This window comes from Cajanus cajan, chromosome 8 (assembly GCF_000230855.2).
Source record: "Cajanus cajan strain Asha chromosome 8, NIPB_CcT2T_4, whole genome shotgun sequence".
NCBI lineage: Eukaryota > Viridiplantae > Streptophyta > Magnoliopsida > Fabales > Fabaceae > Cajanus > Cajanus cajan.
Window position 1 is genome coordinate 3,986,810 of NC_138524.1, and position 21,116 is coordinate 4,007,925.

A 21,116-nucleotide genomic window follows, 5' to 3' on the forward strand; every position below is an offset into this window, starting at 1 on the left:
AAGTTTACTCTTTTTTTTTTCCTTTTTTTTTTTTTCTTTCTATCATCTGGTCACTTACTTGAACATCAAAGTCATTGCAATTGACTTTACCAGAGCTTGACTTAAAAGATACCTCGAGGGATTTCATAAAATTTGTTATCAATGATTGATATAGTGAAATATATAATATATGTAATTTTTAAAATTTAATAACTTTTTTGAACAGTAGCATTACTTTAATAAACCATCCTACTAGATAAACTAAATTTTATCAAAGAATAAGATGAACGAATTTACGCAGTACAATATAGTTTATTAAAGTAACATTACTTTAATATTATACAATGGTATACATATATAGTGTATATCGTTAAATGTTATACAAATAATTTAAAATAAAAAATTGAATTTAAAAAATAAATATTATCTTTTTGTATAGAAAATGATGTATTTAATAATATAATATATAAATAATAATAAGCTCAACTCCACGACAAAATGTTTGTCGAGAGATTACACTGTTACAGTATCTAAACAAGATTTAACTGTGTACGGTAAAACACGTATGTAATATGTAATATATAATATAATTCATAACTAAAATTATGCTTGATTTTGTTTGCAGTAGAATTGGATAATTTACCTTTGAAGTTAAGCACTAATTGTCATTTTTTTAATTAATGATCCAAATCCTTTCGGGGAAGGAAAGGTAATGAGACAGGTGAGCATGTGACACGAGCAGCTTCCGTTCACAACGTCGCATTTTTGTAAGATATTAATTATATCACGTAAATACTGCATACTGTATCATAGTAATTAACAAGACTTTAAAACCTTAAAAAAACGACTTTAAACTAATAATATTAATATGAACTTAATAAATTTAATCTTCTATCAAATTTATTTTCTTATCATTGGAATCAACTTTAAATCTTTATTAATATAAAGAGATTGAATAAATTTGCAATGTATTCATAAAAATAAAAAATAAAAAAGGCTTGTCTAACGTTTAAGTATAAATAATTTTTGTGTAACCAGTAAAAACTTGTGTCACGGATATTTTTCAATTTCATATAAAAATAAAGTTCAATGTTTAAGTGTAATATATTTTATGAAAAATAAACAAAATGATATATAAATTACAAAATAGAAGGACGATTAAAATTATTTTAATGCATGTTTTTTTATTCGACTCGATGAAACGTCTGTAAGAAAAGTTTTGACATACATTTCACCCACCGAAAATTTTTAAATATTTAAGTGAAGAATTTCGTTATGTATAATTTATTTTTATCAGTAAGAATTTTAAACACATAAGAATACACTATTAACATTTCAAATTTATAATGTATTTCATATATTTGACATATTTTTATTATAAATTTTAATTATAATACTAGTATAATAAACATACATTTATTATCGTTATGAATTTCCTTACATTGTTTTTTGTTTTAATTTTCTTGCATTGCTTTCATTTTTAATGTCATCATTATAATTTTGATGATAAAAAATATAATAACCCGATATACTACGTGAAAATTCTCAAATAAATAGTAGTGAGACTATTCACATGCTTGAGATTTTATATTCACTTTATATGGATATGCATATTATGACGAGTATATAAGTATAAAATCAGCTAATAAATAATTCTATTAATATATATCGTATATGTACAGTCATCCAATATAAATCAGTATAAAATCATAAATGTTAATCAAGCACAGTTGTACAAGCTACATTAGTAGCACTATTGTCGAAAAAGGATCACAACATTTGCTTACAACAACTCCTCAAGTTTAACCATAATCTGCTCTCATACAATGTATGGTCATCGCAATTCAAACCACCATGGAAACATAAAGGGTAAGCTATACTTCAAAAACATGTACATATAAAAAACAAATCTATAATATATAACATCACACCATATATCATATATGAAAGTTAACACACTCGAAGCAACACATGTACCTCATCCAATCACCTCGTCCAATCATGTCCCATAAGACATCAACAGTATATATGAATACACCTCAACACACATCATATACAAACATGAACACCTCATCATGCATCTACGGTATACATCACATCCAATCAATGCATATAGATATAAATAACGTCAACTATGTACAACATAAAAATGCTTAATAATTCATACAATAATAACATATCAATGCACCATCATTCATTAAAGGATAGAATACCGATCATATAGAGCAAATCAATGCTCATCACTATTTTCAATTATGCAAATATAGCATATCAATGCTTAATTATTATCATTTTAAATACAAAAAAATAGCATACAAATGTTTATTATAATCATTTTACATCATATAACATGCAACAGACACAAGTATTCTATTCATGTTCATCAAATTCACCCATTATACAAAATGTATCAACATCCAACTTATTAAAATCACTTATCCTACACTGACAACCTTCACATAAAACAACACATTGGGAGTTCTACTACTCTTATCATGTTCATCCTTATCTCACATGAAAGACAAAAATATTTTCTACAACTTTTACGAAGAATCGAGGTTCTAATTCCCTTGTCTACCATGTTAAAATTTGTAAAAATCATAACAATTTGCCTAAATGCTAACAGCTTGACCTTTGCTCACTAAAAAGGTCATAATTGGAGTTTTATACCTCTGTTGTAAATGATTTTAACGCTATTTGAAATTTAACATCAAAGGCTACAACTTTTATGAAGACAAAAAAGTCTAATTTGGAAAACACCAAACCGCTCAGCGCTTCCCAAAGTGCTTGGCACTTTCAAAAGCTCCCAGTTGTTTCCAAACGATTTAGCCCTTTGCCTCTAAAAATCCCCTTTGTCACGCGACCCCCAAAGCACTTAGATGTTTCCAAACGGCTCAGCCTTTTTTCTTTAGAGATTTCCCTTGTCACGTGACCCACAAAGCACTTAGACGTTTCCAAATGACTTAGCCCTTTCGTGACAAAGGGCATCCCTATACGTCACCATTTTGAACCTTCACATCTGAAACTCAAAAAAAAACTCGACATGCAATGGAAGAAATAATACCCATGCACCATAACCAACTCAATTCAAGTTTTAAAGACAACATGAAACCATCAAACTCAAGGATTATAATTTCCATTACCTCAATTTTGAGCTAAACCGAGAAAGGAGAAGGATAAGAAAGAAGAACCCTGAGCTTCTAAGCTTCGCATGACCTCAACCCTTTGATTCTTAACTTAAGCTTCAAATCTAACACTCTCCACTATGAACTTTCACTCCATAAGAACCTAGAAAGAAGAAAAGGAATAAGAATAAGAGTTTCTCTCTATAGATCTCTCTTTGAGGTTTATGAAGAACAATAGATTATGAGCTATGTTCTCAACATAAACCTTACATGCTTCTCCTCGCAAAGTCAATTGAACCTCTAGCAACTGAGTCTTACAACCTACCCAATATTACAAAAAAAACGCTATCACTATTATTACAAAAATTAATTATTTTATCTATAATATATATCAATATATAAAAAATAAAAATTTTGTTAATTTTTAAAAAAATAATTATACTACTATATTATATTTTAACTTGTCCCACAAATATATTCTTAAACATAAATGAGAATAATAATTTAAAATAAAATAAAAATTGAAGTTAAGTAATAAAGGTGACTGATCCTTATCAGCTACAATATTTAGTTACCCAATTTTATAAAAATCTTTTTACCGGTGAGTAACCTTATTGAGAATACATGGTGTGAGTCATGTTTCCAACAATTGATGAGGCTTATCTTCTTTCTTTGGGAAGACTTATATCAAGCTTAGAGGTATATTGTACAATCAGAAGCATGAAACCGTTTAAAGCTCCAGGTCTACACTACTAGAATTTCTCTTATTACATGCGACTTTTCCTGCGAATTTTTCATAAAAATTCGCAGGAAACGTTGTTTCTGCAAATTTTCCTGCGAAATTTTATCTGCAGGTAATACCTTCGTGGATAATATTTTTTTGCGAATTTTAAAATTCGCAGGAAATTTTCCTGCGAAATTTCTTGCGAAAAAAATTCGCAGGAAACTTTCCTGCAAAAAAAAATTTGCAGCAAAGTTTCCTGCAAAAAAAAATTCGTAGGAAAATTCGCAGGAAAGTTTCCTGCGAATTTTTTCGCAAGAAATTTTGCAGGAATATTTTTTATGAAAAAAATTAAAAAAAATTACTATAAATTCTATCAATAATTTTTCAACTTTCAAATGCTCACAATGAATTCATCCGAAGAATTTGTTTCCATGCCTCCAACATGTGAATGTGATACATAATCTTTTAAATTTTAAGATTGTAGATTATAAGCCTAATACTCAACCATATAAATCAACTTGTAAGGTAAGTGTTGCCCCAACTTATATACTATTTAATTGCTTTATTTTCAATCGATGTGGGACTTGAAGTTTTTTTAAAATATTAAACTTATAAATTTTATTTTTTTTTTCATTTTTCCTGCGGATTAAAATTTGCAGGAAAGTTCGTAGGAAAAGTTACCTGCAAAATTTTTCTACCATTTAGTAAACATTACTTGCGAATTTATTTTTGCAAGAAAATCTGCAAGAAACAAAATGAAATTCTTACAATATTTTCTGCAAATTTTTATTACCATGGAAAAAAATTTCTATGATTATTAAAATTGTAGCAAAATTTGTAGGAAATATCTGTAAATTATTTTTCGCAAATAAATTCGCAAAAAATTTCTGCAAATATTTTTTTACAGGAAAATTCGCAAAAAATTTCTGCGAATATTTTTTTGCAAGAAAATTCGCAAAAAATTTCTACAAATATTTTTTTGCAGGAAAATTTGTAAGAAAATGACATTTTTCTAATAGTGCTAGTTGACTTTCATCAGGTAGTATTTTATCATAGTCAGTGAGATGTTATGAGGGGGTCTTTGGTTCGTATGGTATACAATATTTTTCTAAATCTTCGCAAGGTGGTAAAGGTTAAGGACACGTTACTTATCTTTTCTTTTGTTGCGAACATTCACTAATGTTCGATGCTACTTGTTGAGTTATGTGTAATTCATATTAGTTTAACAATTGCTTAGAACAAAGGGTTTATAATTTTTTTTGGTGGAATTTGATTCTACTACTCCAGTGTCATTGTTGAGGGAGCTTCCTATCACCCATGCGTTTAGACTAGTGTAAAGCATTGCTTCTTTCAACTTGACTGGTGGAAGATTAACTTAGTTTCATGTATTACGTGAAGCAAATCAAGTAATAAACAAGCTAACTAATTTTGATTTATCCTTAAAATACAATATTCGTGTATTTGATGATATTGTACTTTTCTTTGCTTTAGTTGCTATAGTTGACGTTGCTTATATTTTGTACGTTTGTGATTTTTAATTGATCGTGTTAGGGTGTTTTTGCCTATTCAATTCACAAAAAAATGGGTGGTTAGATGTAGTTAACCTATTTGAGTAATTACATGAGTCATTAGTTTTTAATATTATTTACAAATTTAAGGATAAACATACCTAGAAAAAATGCAAAGACATTAAAACGATTATAAACTTATATATCTTCTTTATATATATGTATAATTTTATTCCATACCTAAAGTCAAAATTTAAAGACTAAACATCATGATCGAGGAACTTAAACTGTTATTACACATACCAATCAATGTTGATATCTTGTTTTATACATAACTTATTAGATCAATCGTTATACTTATGAAACATTATCAATGTAAATCCTTGATATATTTACTTTAATTATACATTATTAATTTAATTTTTATATATATACATATAAAATACACTGTTAATTTAATCCTAACACATATGAGATGTATTTTTAATTTAATTCCTACATACAAAGATTCAAACAGTACACTATATATATAAAAACCAAATTAAAATATGTAGGAGAGTTAACATTTTCATAGAAAAAATCAATTAACTTTGCATGTATAATAGCCGATTCAATAAATTTGTACATATAAAAATTAAATTAAAAATTATGTTTAATCTATATAATAATATAAGTTTCTAATCATATGATATTATAGGTTTTTTTACACTGTGAATATATATTGTTTATTTTATAAAATAATTTACATATAAAATTTTATTATATAAAACTTTATCCTAAAATAGTAGTAATTACTACTTAATTAATGAGATGTAAAGGAAATTGGGCATTTGATATTGATATGTTTACACGGGCTCTCACCATTGCTCCCGCTCAACTTCAGGCTCATTTTAAAGCCATTTCTCACTGATATATTGCGCGGGCACTTCCACTGTTCCACCAGTTTAAAAACCCATCTCTCATCCTCCTCATGCGCCACGTTGGCACTCGGAAAATCCTAAATCATTTTCTAAATCCCTCTCATAAAAAAACTCAAAATTATAACGAAGAAAATTAAATTTAAACTCCCACCATGTCCTACATTCTCTCACCATTTTCACCATCTTCTTCACCCACTCACTCTCTCTCTTTCTCTCTCCCACACACTGCAACTCACCTTGTCTTAGAGAAGACGAAACACACTCTCTCTCTCTCTCTGTGATAATCATCATATCTTAAAGCGTCAAAGCAAAATAAAGAAAAGAGAAAAAACAACTAAATGTTCTTCGCTTTTTCTTTCCATCGCCATGTGAGTTCTGACACATTCTATTCTTCTTCTCGTGTTCCCTATTTACTTCATATCTTGCTGGTTTCCCCCGACTCACCAACTCGGTGAGTCAACTCTATGGCCACATCGTCACGTGCAAGGAGCCGCTCGCCGTTTTCGCACCGCAAATCCTCAACTCCTCACTCCTCTGCTTCCTCTTCCACTTCTTCACTAACCAACGGACGCTTAATGCCTCGCTCGTGTTCTTCTTCTACGTCTTCGTTTCACAACTCCGGCGGTGGCCGATCCATGACTCCGAGTCGCGGTTGCAGCGACTCGGTCTACTACGGTTACGGTAATCCTTCACCGCTGGAGTTCGGAATGGAGGAGGTGATCACGGAGCCTGTGGATTCTTCCAGGTCTCGGGACAGCATTTCGGTAACGATTCGGTTCAGACCGTTGAGGTAATGCTTAGATCTGTGGCTATGGTTTCAGATCCGTTAGCTGTGAATTTTAGAGAGAGCGAATCGTTCAGTTTGTTTCTATTTTTTTCGCGTTGAGTTATCTGAGATTAAATGAGTGGTTACGGTGTTGTCTGGTTGCAGTGAAAGAGAGTACCAGAGAGGAGACGAGATCGCGTGGTATGCGGATGGTGATAAGATTGTGCGGAATGAGTATAATCCAGCTACTGCTTATGCATTTGGTATTTTCATTTCGAACTTTTCTTCACGTGATTTTGTAGGGAACTGACGGAGAGCTATTAGGTTATTGCCGAAAAATTGGCGACGTTTTTGCTTTTAGTGTAGAAATAATAGTGGAAATGGTCGATGGATGTTAGAATTTTGAATTTACTTGTGGCAGATAGAGTGTTTGGACCGCATACAATTTCCGACGAGGTCTATGAAGTAGCTGCCAAACCTGTAGTGAAGTCTGCCATGGAAGGTGTAAATGGTATGCAATCTGGATTCAAGACTATATATATCACAAAGGGAATGTTTGATGTTTTTAGCAGTGTCCGATTTAGTAGCAACTGCCCAGTCATTCTATTTCTTTGATGGAACCTGCTTTAGTTTAAAGTTTCAACTGATGCATCTAGTTGAATGACTAGATTACAATGCTTAATATGTACTGGTTATTGGTTGAGTGTTAATTAAAGTAACTGATGGAATTGGCTGGGTTTGGAAGATAACTTATGATAAACATTGCAGGAACTGTTTTTGCATACGGTGTGACGAGTAGTGGTAAGACACATACTATGCATGTAAGTGTCACTTTTTAAAATTAATGTATTGATTTTTATCTTTGTTATTTGGAGCTTATAGATGAAAGTCAAATTGTTATGTTTTACCTCTTCATCCTATCATATTGCAATTTGCAACATAAAGTTTGTCATACTTTTTATTATGGGATATTTATGACGAGATAAATTGTTTTGTTTCAATTACTCTCTAGCTTTAGGATATTGATAAAATATTTAATTATGTGTCTTTTTTCCCCACCTCTTTCCGTATCTCTTAATAACTTCACTAAGTGCATGTTGGTTCAACTTATTCTGGAGAGTGATAAACAAGAATTATGAAATGATAATAATTTGCGTGTTTTAATGAAGGATAAGTTAGTCAAATGTATACTTTCTGGTCATTGATACTATTTTATTAGTAGTTTCTTGATCCTTGTGAGAGAATAACCTTAAACAGTATATATTTTGAACGCAAGAGAGTAGTTATTATGTGTCATAGGTTATTTGTCTATTTTCAATTACGAGGTATTTCTGATAAGTCACTAATTTGTTCTGCTTTCAATTTTCAAATACAAATAGCACATATGCCACACGATAGTAACTTTCTTATAAGCATTTACTTTTTATATTATTCATAAGAAGAAGGTAGGTATTAGATTTTTTTCAGCTGTTGTTTGATGATTCTTTGGTTAAGGGTAAAGAAGTTTCAGGAGGATGAGGGGATTTTTAATTCTATGGACTTCCTTACGGTTGAATTAGTTTTTCTTGTGACAGGAGATAGTTTGCCAGTTTCATTTATTGCACGTTTTGGTGAACTACCATTGAGCACTATATTAGTTGCTTTATTATTTTACAAATGCAACAAGTTTATAATCATCCTAATGGGAAGCTGAAAATTTGCATGGTACTTGAGAGACATAGGTATTGGTGGTTGAGTTAAAAGAAGTACGATGATAGATATGATTTTGATTAGTTGAAAACATTTTTTTTAGAAATAAGGTACACTTAAGAGAAGGAAAGATTTTTTTAAATATATTTTATTATTATTAATATAAAGGTACAATATGTTAGCATTGGAAAAGGGTCTTGTACTTTGGATATTTGAACTGAATCATTTGATTTGAGAGTAGATACGTAATTATCACATCAAACTAGCAGCCATTTTTAAGGTTGATTAGATTGGTACATATTATATAGTTTCAAGTAGATGTAGTGTAATTGAGTATTGCAAATTAATATTTTAAATTTGGAAATGTGTTGCATGATTTGAGATGCAAACATTTGGCTGACATTTTAGTTCTTACAATTACCATACCATATTTATTGTTTGTTTTTTCATTAGAAACTGTTTCGTGGTATACTAATATAAATTGACGTGATCTCTTCAGTAGTTTTTCATGGTAAACCTTTATATTTTCCTGATTTGCTTTTAATAATGATATTTGCAGGGAGACCAAAATTCTCCTGGTATCATACCGTTGGCTATAAAAGATGTTTTCAGCATTATCCAAGATGTGAGCTTTCATCCAAACTTAGTAAATGTTGTTGAAATCATTGTTATTTGTGGGTTATTTTAAAACACCTGTGTGGCTAGCCATTGTTTTTCATTATATTATGCTTTGAAGCATAAGGAGTGACTTTTGTATATGTTATGGTAGTACTCTTAAGTACTTTGTGTTGTCCTGGGCCAATTAAGCATCTACTTGTCTTGCACACCAATTAAACCCCCACCCCCTCCCTCTCTTGCCCCAATCAAAAGTCAATATTCAATACTTATGCACCGTTTGCTCATTGTTAGTAGTACTTACCTTTTGATTTATAATTACTAGTTTGAAATGACTAATCGCATTTACTGCAGACTCCAGGAAGAGAGTTCTTACTCCGAGTGTCATATCTAGAAATATACAATGAGGTAAATACGGAACAAATTGTGTTCGCACTTCAGACTATATCTGTTCTTTTGAACATGGTCCATAATTAAATGCAACTCTTTCTGCCTTACCTCAACTATATTTTTCCAGGATTTGCCATTTTGCGATACTGATTGTCACGTTAAATGTTGCATTGTGTGATTATTTTTCTTCGTTTTATTTGTTTTAATAGATGTTTTCCCTGTTTCTGTTTGGATCAGGTGATAAATGACTTGCTTGACCCAACTGGCCAAAATTTACGTGTTAGAGAAGATGCACAGGTTTCTTACTCATTCTTATATGAATTCCTTCTACCTCCCCATGAATTCCTTTTCTATTCCGTTCTCAAGTTTCATTTGTCAATACTCAAACGGATATTTCTAGTTGTCTTTGTAATGTGGCATGGCATGTATCTACAAATATTTAATTTAAGGCTCGTTAAAGAGTGCGAACATTTCCTAGTTAAAATTGTCATCAAGAAAAATCAATCAACATCTGTTGTTGGACGAAAATTTAGAGAATTCTTTATTTAGAACCCTTCACACTATATTCTTGTTTTCCTAAGATTAGTTTGAGAATGATCAATTATATATGTTGGCTAATATTTCAGGGTACTTATGTGGAGGGTATAAAGGAAGAAGTTGTTTTGTCTCCTGGACATGCCCTTTCCTTCATTGCTGCTGGGGAAGGTTTAAGTTGACACTGATAGTTACATTTGCCCCAATTTTTTTTTTTTAGTAATATAGCTCTCATGTATAATTGTTGCCTTGTTGGTTACTTGGTTCGCAAGCTTTATTAATAAGGATGTTGTTTATTGGCAGAGCATCGTCATGTTGGATCAAACAATTTTAACCTCTTTAGCAGCCGAAGTCACACGATTTTTACACTTGTAAGCATTCTTGGAATTGTAGTATTAAAATTTACATCACAGCCTGAGGCTTTAGGTTTTTGAATGGCTAAGTTGCATGCATACATTCTGCTTAGATGTTTAACAGTGTTTTTTGCATGCTTAAATGTTTAACTATTGTTAGATAAGGCATTTGAAATTTTTTTCCTGGAGCTTGTTAAGTCATTTTTTGTTTCACTTCTAACATGTATTGTTATTGTAATCCAATACATTTGCAGATGATTGAAAGCAGTGCCCATGGTGAAGATTATGATGGAGTCGTCTTCTCTCAGCTTGTATGCGAATGTTATAATATTATTAAGAACTTTTCAGACAACACACACACACACACACAAACCATTACTGCCCAACTATTCTAATTCTTTTTTCTTTTTTTGTGTTAGAACTTAATCGATCTTGCTGGATCTGAGAGCTCGAAAACTGAAACAACTGGACTTAGAAGAAAAGAAGGATCTTACATAAACAAAAGTCTTCTGACACTTGGAACAGTAGGTGTCTAGCTTTTACTGTATTTGTTGGATATGAAGAAGTTTTGTTATGACATTTTGGGGACCCGAGATCATCAGTTAGATAATTTACGGTTTACATTCCTGCAAAACTGCCTCCTGAAATCTTGATTTTTTGGTTTCAATTTAAAGGTCATTGGAAAATTGAGCGAGGGGAAAGCATCTCATGTTCCATATCGAGATTCAAAGCTTACTCGCCTCCTGCAGTCTTCACTTAGTGGGCATGGCCACGTTTCAGTGAGTTTGGGATTCTACTACACTTTAATAATCAAAATTTTAACTGTATTTGGTCTCCCTTTTATTTTTGTACCATTGTTGCGTCATCATTCTATTTCAATAGGCCATTTGGTCATAGTTATTAGAATCTTACAGATCGCGATTCATATCGAATGATGAATCACAGCACTTTGACTCACGTTATACATGGATGGATTTGTCTAATTCAGTATGATCAATGCGATATTTTTCTCACCTTTCCTTATGAACCTTATCAAAGAAATAGAGAAATTGTCATACATGGATGCTCTATTTTTATTCTTTTGAAATAGGTTTCACACCATTACTTACTCATATGCATTAAATTTTAGTTGTTCAGTAGCTGTTTTCAATGTTTTGAAATAAATAAAGGCTTCACACAATTATGCCATGATTTTGTTTTGCGAGACTTAAGTAGTTTTGACTGTTTGGTCATTTTATAATTTAAAAATTATTACATTATGTATTATACGTCATTTATCATTTGTAAGATATATTTCAATTTTTTTTATTTGTTTTGTTTTTGAATTTCATGGTTTGATCCGATTTATGATTTGAAAATTAGCATGGCAATTTACATTTTGAACCCTAATTTGTTGCAATAGGCACTTTTGATACGGTTATGGCCTTTTCAATTTCTCTCCTTTCACTTTATTCTCTTTGATGGATGTATTTGAACCCTTGCACCATATTAATGTTGACTTTAACATGGAAATTTCAGCTTATCTGCACTGTAACTCCAGCATCCAGTAATATGGAAGAAACTCATAATACCTTGAAGTTTGCTAGCAGGGCCAAGCGAGTAGAAATATATGCCTCACGTAATAAGGTCCGCTTTATATCTATTAATTAGCCACATAACTGCTTGACTATTATTCATTAAAAAAATTGCATGACTGTTATTCTGTGATGAGGTTCCTGATAGATTCATGAATATTTGTTAAAACAGATTATTGACGAAAAATCTCTAATTAAGAAATACCAGAGGGAAATTTCAGTCCTAAAACATGAACTTGATCAACTGAAGAAGGGGATGCAACTTGGTGTCAACCACGAGGAGATTATGAGCTTAAAGCAAAAGGTCTTTAGCTTCCCCTGAATTGTTTTCATATTTTTATTTCTTACGTAGGTTTTTATGATTGTGTGACGAGATCTGCATTTCATTTTGTACTACTGACATATGAGTAGTTGGAAGAAGGTCAAGTGAAAATGCAGTCAAGATTGGAAGAAGAGGAGGAAGCGAAGGTTGCTCTGATGAGTCGGATCCAGAAGCTAACCAAGCTCATTCTGGTTTCGTCAAAGAATGCAATTCCGGGATATCTAACTGATTCTTCCAGCCATCATCAGAGTCACACTGTTGGCGAGGATGATGTGAGTTCCTCCTTCAATTGGTGTGGAGTGTGTTTTACTATCTTTTTTATTGAAATCCCTATCATGATTTGCTGCAATATTATGATAAGTACCCAAACCGTCGGGAACCCTCCCTTAAAAGCTATTGTTAGGGGTGGAGAACCAATACTCCACCTAGCATCCCGTAGTGTGGGACTTAGACACCCTGTAATACACAAGTCCATATCATAGCATGGTCCCCTCTTGACAGCTGACACTTTACGACACTTCACTCAGCCTTTTTTGAACAGTCTCTTTTAGTTTAGGCAGTCCTTTCTAAGGCACTGACAATCAACTCTAATACCAATTCATAACCACTCAGGCACTTGGCGAACCCTCCCTTAACAGTTAAGGGTAGCCAAGCACTTATATGCTCCGCGCCGACCTATTACTTGATGTGGGACTTAGGCACCCCGCCGTACGCGAAGTCTATCATATATTTGCACATTGAGTTTGTTTTCTTATTTCAAAACTCCATAGCTGACAAATTTTATACTTGCTGATTGTTTGGTATGGAATTTATTTCTTCTGTCACTTAAGTTAATATAATAATGATAAACTTGTACTTTTCTTAGTTTATGTTAGATATAAAAATCATTCATTACCCTGTCCTAGTCCCCCGTACAGCTCTTAATTTTAGGCTGAGGTGGTTCTATGCAGTTAAGGATGGAAATAAGTTGGATTAGGTTAGGTTGTGCTATGCTGGAGCTTGACTTGATTATTAAATTTAAGACCGAAGCCTGATCTATTCACATAACTTGAAGTCTGTGATATATATTTTTTAAAATAAATATGCTAAAAAAAAAAAACTTGGGCTTGACCTATATAGTTTTATTTATTTATTATTATTATTTTTAATTATTTTTTTATCAAAAGGAATTAAAAACAGAGATAAGCAACAACAAAAAACTAATATATGCGGTTTGTTTAAGTGTTTTTTTTTTAAAATCAAAACAGTAATTTTTAAAATAATAGTTTTTTTTAATGAAAAACTGTAGATGAAAATTATTTCTTAAAAATAAGGTAAAAACTGTTTTTTTCTTAATTTTTTTAGACAAACACCAAAAAAAGAAAATTTTTAACAAACAAGCCCGTTGGCTAGGCTATTCGCCTCTGATTAGGAGGTTGGTCTTTTTCAAATATTTTATCCTTTGTTGCATCTTTATAATTTTAATTAAATTAGAGTCCAACAGAAGGCTAAGCAAGCCTAAACATCGTCCTATTTCAAGCACAAATAACGTTTTCGTGAGGGGGTATGCGATATAAACCACTCTTTGGCCTCTACTGCTTTAATTTATGCTTCTAGGTTGAGTTAGTTATTGACTTCTTAATTATATGTTTTCAAATACGTATGAACCTTGCATTATGTGACTATCTTTTTATAGAACATGTTAAACAGTAAGTAAAACCTAGCTTATCCTTTTTCTTCCAGAATTTTGATGCCCTACGTGATGGATCTCTTTTGATTGAAAATGAGAGTCAAAAAGATGTTTCCACAGTGTCATCTGATCTGTCTCATGGTGTTAGACATATAAGATCGTCAAGTAAACGGAACGAAGAACTCTCACCAACTAGCAGTATCATCACTGAATCAACACAAGCTGGGGAACTTATTAGCAGAACAAGGCTACCAGCGGTAGATTCATGTTCCCATTCCCCCTCAACAATATAAGTTTGCTAATATCATTGCATAAATTGCATAATGCCTCAGCTTTGGGAATGTGTCATAGTCCTGGCTAAATTAATGCACAGAAAAATTAGCAAAAGTGAGAACAGATAAGCCTAACTAATTTTCAAAAGCTAGTTAAACGGTAAATTGCCCGATTCATTTTAACAGACGTTGTTCATAAACTCGGTCGATATGTGATCATAGGTTCCCTCGTGACATATGCGTGAGTTCTTTATTTTACAATTTATATGTAAATACTGATACAATCTCCATTCTCCCTGCGAGGTTCTATGAAAAGTAATGGTTTCTTGCAGACTATTCTGTCTAACTGTTTTCATTTTCATACGTAAAAAGTGACTATTTTCTAGGTACCTTATTAAATTTCCGTTTTGACTGCTTATTAAATTGTAGGGAGGGATGACAATGTCTGATGAGATGGATCTTCTAGTTGAGCAAGTAAAAATGCTTGCTGGGGATATTGCTTTCAGTACCAGCTCTCTGAAACGTTTAATGGAGCAGTCTGTAAATGATCCTGAAAGCTCCAAAATACAGGTATTCTGCGTTCTTTATAAACTGTGAAATATTCGAACGTATTGGTAGATGCGGAGAAGGGGTAGTGAAGTTTTTGTGATTCTTAAATTTTTTCCATAAAAGCAATTAGAAATTTAGAATGACGCGCAGATGTGCCAAAATTAGTGATGTATATTGGAAAAAATCCAAGTCCCACATCGACTAGAGATTAGGCAATTGAATAGTATATAAGTAGAAAGTAACCCTCACCTTACATGTCGGTTTTGTAGGGTTGAGTTAGGCTTAATCTACTATTCTAAGATGGTATTAGAGCTATTTAAATCCACTTTAAAAATGGGCCACCTATCATTTATGCATGCCTCATAGGCATGAAGGGGGGTGTATTGGGAAAAATCCAAGTCCCACCTATCCTAGATCATTAAAAAGGGCTTAATTCACTATTCTAAGAATGTATTAAAATCATGTGTGTACTTCGTACTCTTTGGGTTTCTCATGGTAGCTTTTACGGGTAGCCCTTTTGGCACTCCTACTTGTTCAAATTCTTTTATTTTTATTTAAAATATCTTTACTTTTCAAATTTAACTTTATTAAAGTTTTTAGCTATTAATTTCATATATTATATGTAATATTGAAAATTATGATAAAAATAACAAAAAAATCATTTTTTCTATGCAATTAAATAAGTACTTATAATTGTGACAGCGTAGTTTGTTTGACAAATTTTTTATTAACATATCCCAGGAATATGAGTATATTACATAAATGACACATGAAAAATATATTTCTTTTAAAATATTGAAGGTAGCTTTCAGGCTAGAGATAAAATAATAGTTAGAAATGAAGCTTGTCTCTCTGTTTTGGGTTATATTATAATAATAATAATAATAATAATAATGATAATGATAATGATAATGATAATGATAATAATAAAAATAATAAGAATAATAATATCAATGAACGTAATTTTTATAAATACTAAAATTCAAATGAATAAACAATGAAATATAAATGAGAAAAAAATGGACTTAATTGAAACACAAGTCATGTGAACATTATTTTTCTTGCATTAAGTATTTCATTTTACTATTTGTTATATTATTTCTTAAATTTAATTAATATTCATTTAAATTTGAATTATATTTTAAATATGAAATCTTAGCACACTATTTCATTGATAGACATTGAAATTATATAAATTGATTCAAATACATCGTTTCTACGTTTTTAATTTTATAAATTTATATCTTTAATTTAATCAGTTATTCATATCTAATAAAACAGACTTTGAATTATTTCAAAAAACCCTTTTTAAGATTTCTTAGATCATTTTATTTAATAATAATGATATTTTTATTTCTAATGTATTTATACTTATATGTACAACGGCCTAGTTGTGGGCTTGGAATATTATGTAAAAGTCCTAGGTTCTTTCTAATCTTTACCGCTCATAAAAATTACTTATATGTACAATAAGCTTCTTGTACATTTACCTTGTCATCTGACTTCACGTGTTTCCACAAACAGTTCTATGCACATTTTTTATGGGGCAGCGATGCGCCATGTTACAAAAAGTGCTGTACCTAACTTTAAATTTAAATTTTTGTTAGAAATTCTTTATATGGAAATTATTCATTTCTTATTACAGATTGAGAACTTGGAACAAGATATCGAAGAAAAAAGGAAGCAAATGATGGTTTTAGAACAAAGAATAGTTGAGAGTGGTGAATCTTCCGTAGCTAACTCATCACTGGTTGAAATGCAGCAGGTGGCTATTTTGATATTGTATTATACTTGAAAAATGAAGTTCTATTTATGAGTATGCTTCTATAAAGCTCATTTATAATTCTGTATTGCGGCTTTGTCGTGACAGACAATCACAAGATTAATGACTCAGTGTGATGAAAAGGCGTTTGAGCTGGAGGTATGTGCTATTTTATATAAGGACGTTTCTTTACCTTGCGTCATCAATTTATTTCCAAAACCCACTGATTTTTTCCAACTAGTACTTTGTCAATGCATTTTACAATTTCTATTTTTAATATGGAATATGAATTTGTGAATTTTGCTAGTCACATTGATTATTCACTTATAATAACTGCTATTTTTAAATATTTATCTATAGATTAAATCTGCAGACAACCGTGTTCTTCAAGAACAGTTAGATAATAAGGTTGGTGTCTATCTTTTTCGGTTGTTTTCTTCGTCCTTAAAGTTAAAGATGCTGCATAAACCACGTCTTATTATGAAGTTGTCTGTCTGTTGACACCCGTGTTTTTTGCTGTAATTTTGTTGATAGTGTTCTGAAAACAGAGAATTGCAAGAAAAGGTGAAGCTGCTAGAGCAGCACCTGGCAACAGTTACCGGTGGTACCTCGTCAGTGCTTACTGATCAGTGTCCTTCTGGAGAACACATTGATGAGTTGAAAAGGAAAATACAATCCCAGGTAATTGATAATGTATTCTTTTGTAGTATAAGGGTTTAAAGTATTAAGTGCTTTTTGAATCATCTTTCATTTGGTTTCCATTTGTTTCCTTGCGTGGTTAATGCTTCCCTGCTTGTCTATATACATTGCTTTCAGTCTGTTTATTATTATTGTTGATAAGCTCAAATAAGGGTTACTATTTAAAATCATTTTTAAGGATTCTGCATGAACTAATTACTTGCGGATACTATCGTAAGCAATAGTTATATTTGTCCAATTTACAGTTGTGATTTGATTGAATTGCGCAACTGACATTTTGCTTCTCTCTTCAGGAGATTGAAAATGAAAAACTGAAGCTGGAGCAAGTTCACTTGTCAGAAGAGAATAGTGGGTTGCATGTGCAGAATCAGAAACTCTCTGAAGAAGCGTCTTATGCCAAAGAACTGGCCTCTGCAGCTGCTGTTGAATTGAAGAATTTGGCTGGGGAAGTGACCAAACTTTCGTTGCAGAATGCAAAGTTAGAAAAGGAATTGATGGCTGCTCGAGACCTGGCTAACAGTCGAAATGGTGTTGTACAAACAGTTAACGGTGTTAACCGCAAATACAATGATGCAAGATCTGGGAGAAAGGGAAGAATTTCTAGCCGTGCTAATGAAAGTTTGGGAGTTGGTTTGGATGAATTTGAGTCTTGGAGTCTTGATGCTAGTGATCTGAAGATGGAGCTACAGGCTAGGAAACAACGAGAGGCAGCTCTTGAGGCTGCATTAGCTGAAAAGGAATTTCTGGAAGAAGAATACAGGAAAAAGGTTGAAGAGGCCAAAAATAGAGAAGCCTCCTTGGAGAACGATTTAGCCAATATGTGGGTCCTTGTCGCTAAGTTAAAGAAAGAAGGGGGTGCCGTCCCTGAATCAAACATTGATATAAAAGAAGTTGATGTAGAAGCACATACAAATGATCCGAAAAGTAATGACATTGAAGGTAGTATAGTCCCCAAGGAGCCTGTTATGGATGTATCAATTCCAGAAAATGAAGTAACCAATGAAGAACCTTTGGTTGTTCGTCTTAAGGTAACCCCCATATGACGTTAATTTGTATGTTTCTTTAACATGGAAAATTTTTTAACTGATTATTTTTATTTAGATCCCGAGTATTAAATAGTGTCAGTTCTCAAATAGCCATAAATTCTTCGTTCATAAACCCATTTAGAAGTCCAAATCTCCTTCCAAATCTTTTGTTTGATAAACCCAATTAGCTCAAATAATGATATCTTTCAGACTGCTTTCTCTTTCATGAATTTTTTTTTCTTAATTTTCAAGGAGCAATGGCTGTGTCACACCTTTTTACAGTTTTTCTTTGTCTGTTAAAAAAGTTTAGTCACCAAGGAGGTAGTCTAAATTCTATGGTAGTGCGCAGTATATGCAGTTGTTTTGACTGTGCTGTTTTTACTTTGCATGATAATTATCTTAATATTTTGAGGTGACTAGACCTCAGAAGGCACCGAATTACCTCAATTTTACTGTACAGCTTTGTAACTCGTAGTGAAACAAAAAAATCTACATAGATACACTTTTTGATCTGTAACTTAACGATTTTTTAGGCACGCATGCAAGAGATGAAGGAAAAAGAATTCAAGCATCTTGGCAATGGAGATGCCAATTCTCATGTTTGTAAAGTATGTTTTGAATCTTCAACAGCTGCAATTCTTCTTCCATGCCGGCATTTTTGTTGTAAGTCCTTCGTACATTGCCCAGTATTTTCTAGTCTCCATTTTGGCAATTTCCTTTGGTTTTACAACTTTTTTCAGTCTGAATTACAACCTCTTGTATTCCTTTGCAGTGTGTAAATCTTGTTCACTTGCTTGTTCTGAATGTCCAATATGCCGCACCAATATTTCAGATAGGCTTCTTGCTTTTACTTCTTGACTCATTAAATAAAGGTATTTTTGCAATATTTTACATATGCGAGCCATATTCAAATGCTGTTCTAGGATAAAGTTATAACATGTTTTCTATTTTGGCTGTTGAAAATATTCCAGGGTTTTATCTCATTGAACTAATATATCCACGCGGTAAAAGGTGCAATTCTTTCATTGGTATTTTTGTATGTAAAACTGTTTAAAAGGTATATCGATAATATCTTTCTTTTACTCTACCCTAAAATTGTATAATAGGGGGAGATCAAGGGGTGGGAAAAAGGAATGTAAAGAGGAAATGGAAAGGGTGAAAACAATACTGCTGCAGTACATGTACACAAAGTGTGTTTGTTTGATGTAATACAGCAGGTTTTTTTGTTGTATATCCTGTGTCTTTTCCTGAGTACAACATCGAGTTTCCTCCGTTTCCCCCTCAGATATTTGGGTGCTTTAACAAAAAACTTGTGATGCAGAGCTCTGATTCTACTCTTAATATTGCCTAGTTGCTAATTTTTTGCAGTGCGCTGAGTATTTGGAAACCTATTAGAAAATTATTCATTGACAACCAAAATTGCTAATTTATTTCTCGAAGGTCGCCTGTAGCTTTTTCAAACGCCAGTTTTACCAAACTATAAAGTTATATATATATATATATATATATAGATAGATAGAATGATGGTAGTAATAGAGTTTAAATCTATAGATTCGTGTAAGGTCCTCGTTAGCCACCTTATCACTAAGAATACAAAAATGCTAAATCTTCCGAAAATGATATCCGAAACATCCTCGGAATTATTAAATTTTTTGAAAAGTCATATGTATTTTGACCAGCGCTAACTTTTTAGCTATTCGGAAAAAATTTGGGTGCATTTTTTCGGAGTAAATGGCATTACTCCTAAGAATATAGTTTATGTTTAAAAAATAAAATGGAAATTGGCATGGTTTATTTTGTTGTAGACTACTATGCGTTTGAAACAAATCATTACTTTTATTATTATTATTATTATTATTTTCTTATCTAACTACGTCAAAGACTTTTTTTAGTATTGATAAAATTCTTATGCATTACACGATAACATTATTATTTTATCTCTTTTATTATGAATTTATGGTATTCTTAATTGTCTTCAATTTGTATTTTTAAGGTAAAATGTAGTGTTTGTTTTAAAATAATAGATAATACATCTTTCACGTATAATTTATTTTTAACATCAAATCAAATTTAATACATAAATTGTGTGCGATTAAAATGTTATGTTCTTCGAATCAGTTTTTAAATTAACATTATTTCATTCACTCAATTTTGTTTGCAGTATTTTTGCATAAATTAATGGACTCCATAAAAATGGTTATAATGGAATATGTTAGTTCTTTTAGTTTAAAATTATTTTTATTATTTTCATATGATCTTTTATATGTAATTTAATTCGTATATGAAAACTTATTGTCTTCAAGAATGAAATATTATGAAAATTAACTTTGTAGTTGTATTAAAAAATTAAAAAATAAACACAATCCATTATCTTTTTTTTTATTTATCAATATATAAATTCAGATCTAATTGATATGTTATTTTTTTTTATAATGACTACTAAAAACAAAAGGATACCTCTCTATTATATCAATGAGTAGTTAATTGAATGGTGTAAGTAATTTATAAACTAATCGTAAAAGTGTTAAATTAAAAATAGAATGTATATATTAACAAAAATTATCGTCTTTATTATAGTTATAAATTATATATATATATATATATGTAGTAAGATAATTTATTTATTATGTTAATTCTAATT

General features: G+C 31.4%; 1 protein-coding gene across 2 annotated transcripts; it reads left to right on the top strand.

Moving 5' to 3' along the window:
* Window positions 1-6,391: 6,391 nt before the first annotated feature.
* On the top strand, window positions 6,392-19,816 carry LOC109818392 (Kinesin motor family protein). Of its 2 annotated transcripts, XM_020383841.3 has the most exons (25): window positions 6,392-7,046; window positions 7,188-7,285; window positions 7,444-7,533; window positions 7,791-7,843; window positions 9,271-9,336; window positions 9,681-9,734; window positions 9,954-10,013; window positions 10,343-10,421; window positions 10,554-10,621; window positions 10,858-10,914; window positions 11,023-11,127; window positions 11,278-11,382; window positions 12,122-12,229; window positions 12,350-12,481; window positions 12,589-12,771; window positions 14,222-14,425; window positions 14,870-15,010; window positions 16,635-16,754; window positions 16,860-16,910; window positions 17,112-17,159; window positions 17,286-17,432; window positions 17,744-18,478; window positions 19,009-19,138; window positions 19,248-19,347; window positions 19,447-19,816. In XM_020383841.3, the coding sequence occupies exons 1-24, from the start codon at window positions 6,721-6,723 to the stop codon at window positions 19,331-19,333; spliced, it is 3,246 nt and encodes a 1,081-aa protein (XP_020239430.1). In that variant the 5' UTR covers window positions 6,392-6,720; the 3' UTR covers window positions 19,334-19,347; window positions 19,447-19,816. The 2 variants fall into 2 exon arrangements, with proteins under 2 accessions (XP_020239430.1, XP_020239431.1); XM_020383842.3 differs by lacking the exon at window positions 14,222-14,425.
* Window positions 19,817-21,116: the final 1,300 nt, after the last annotated feature.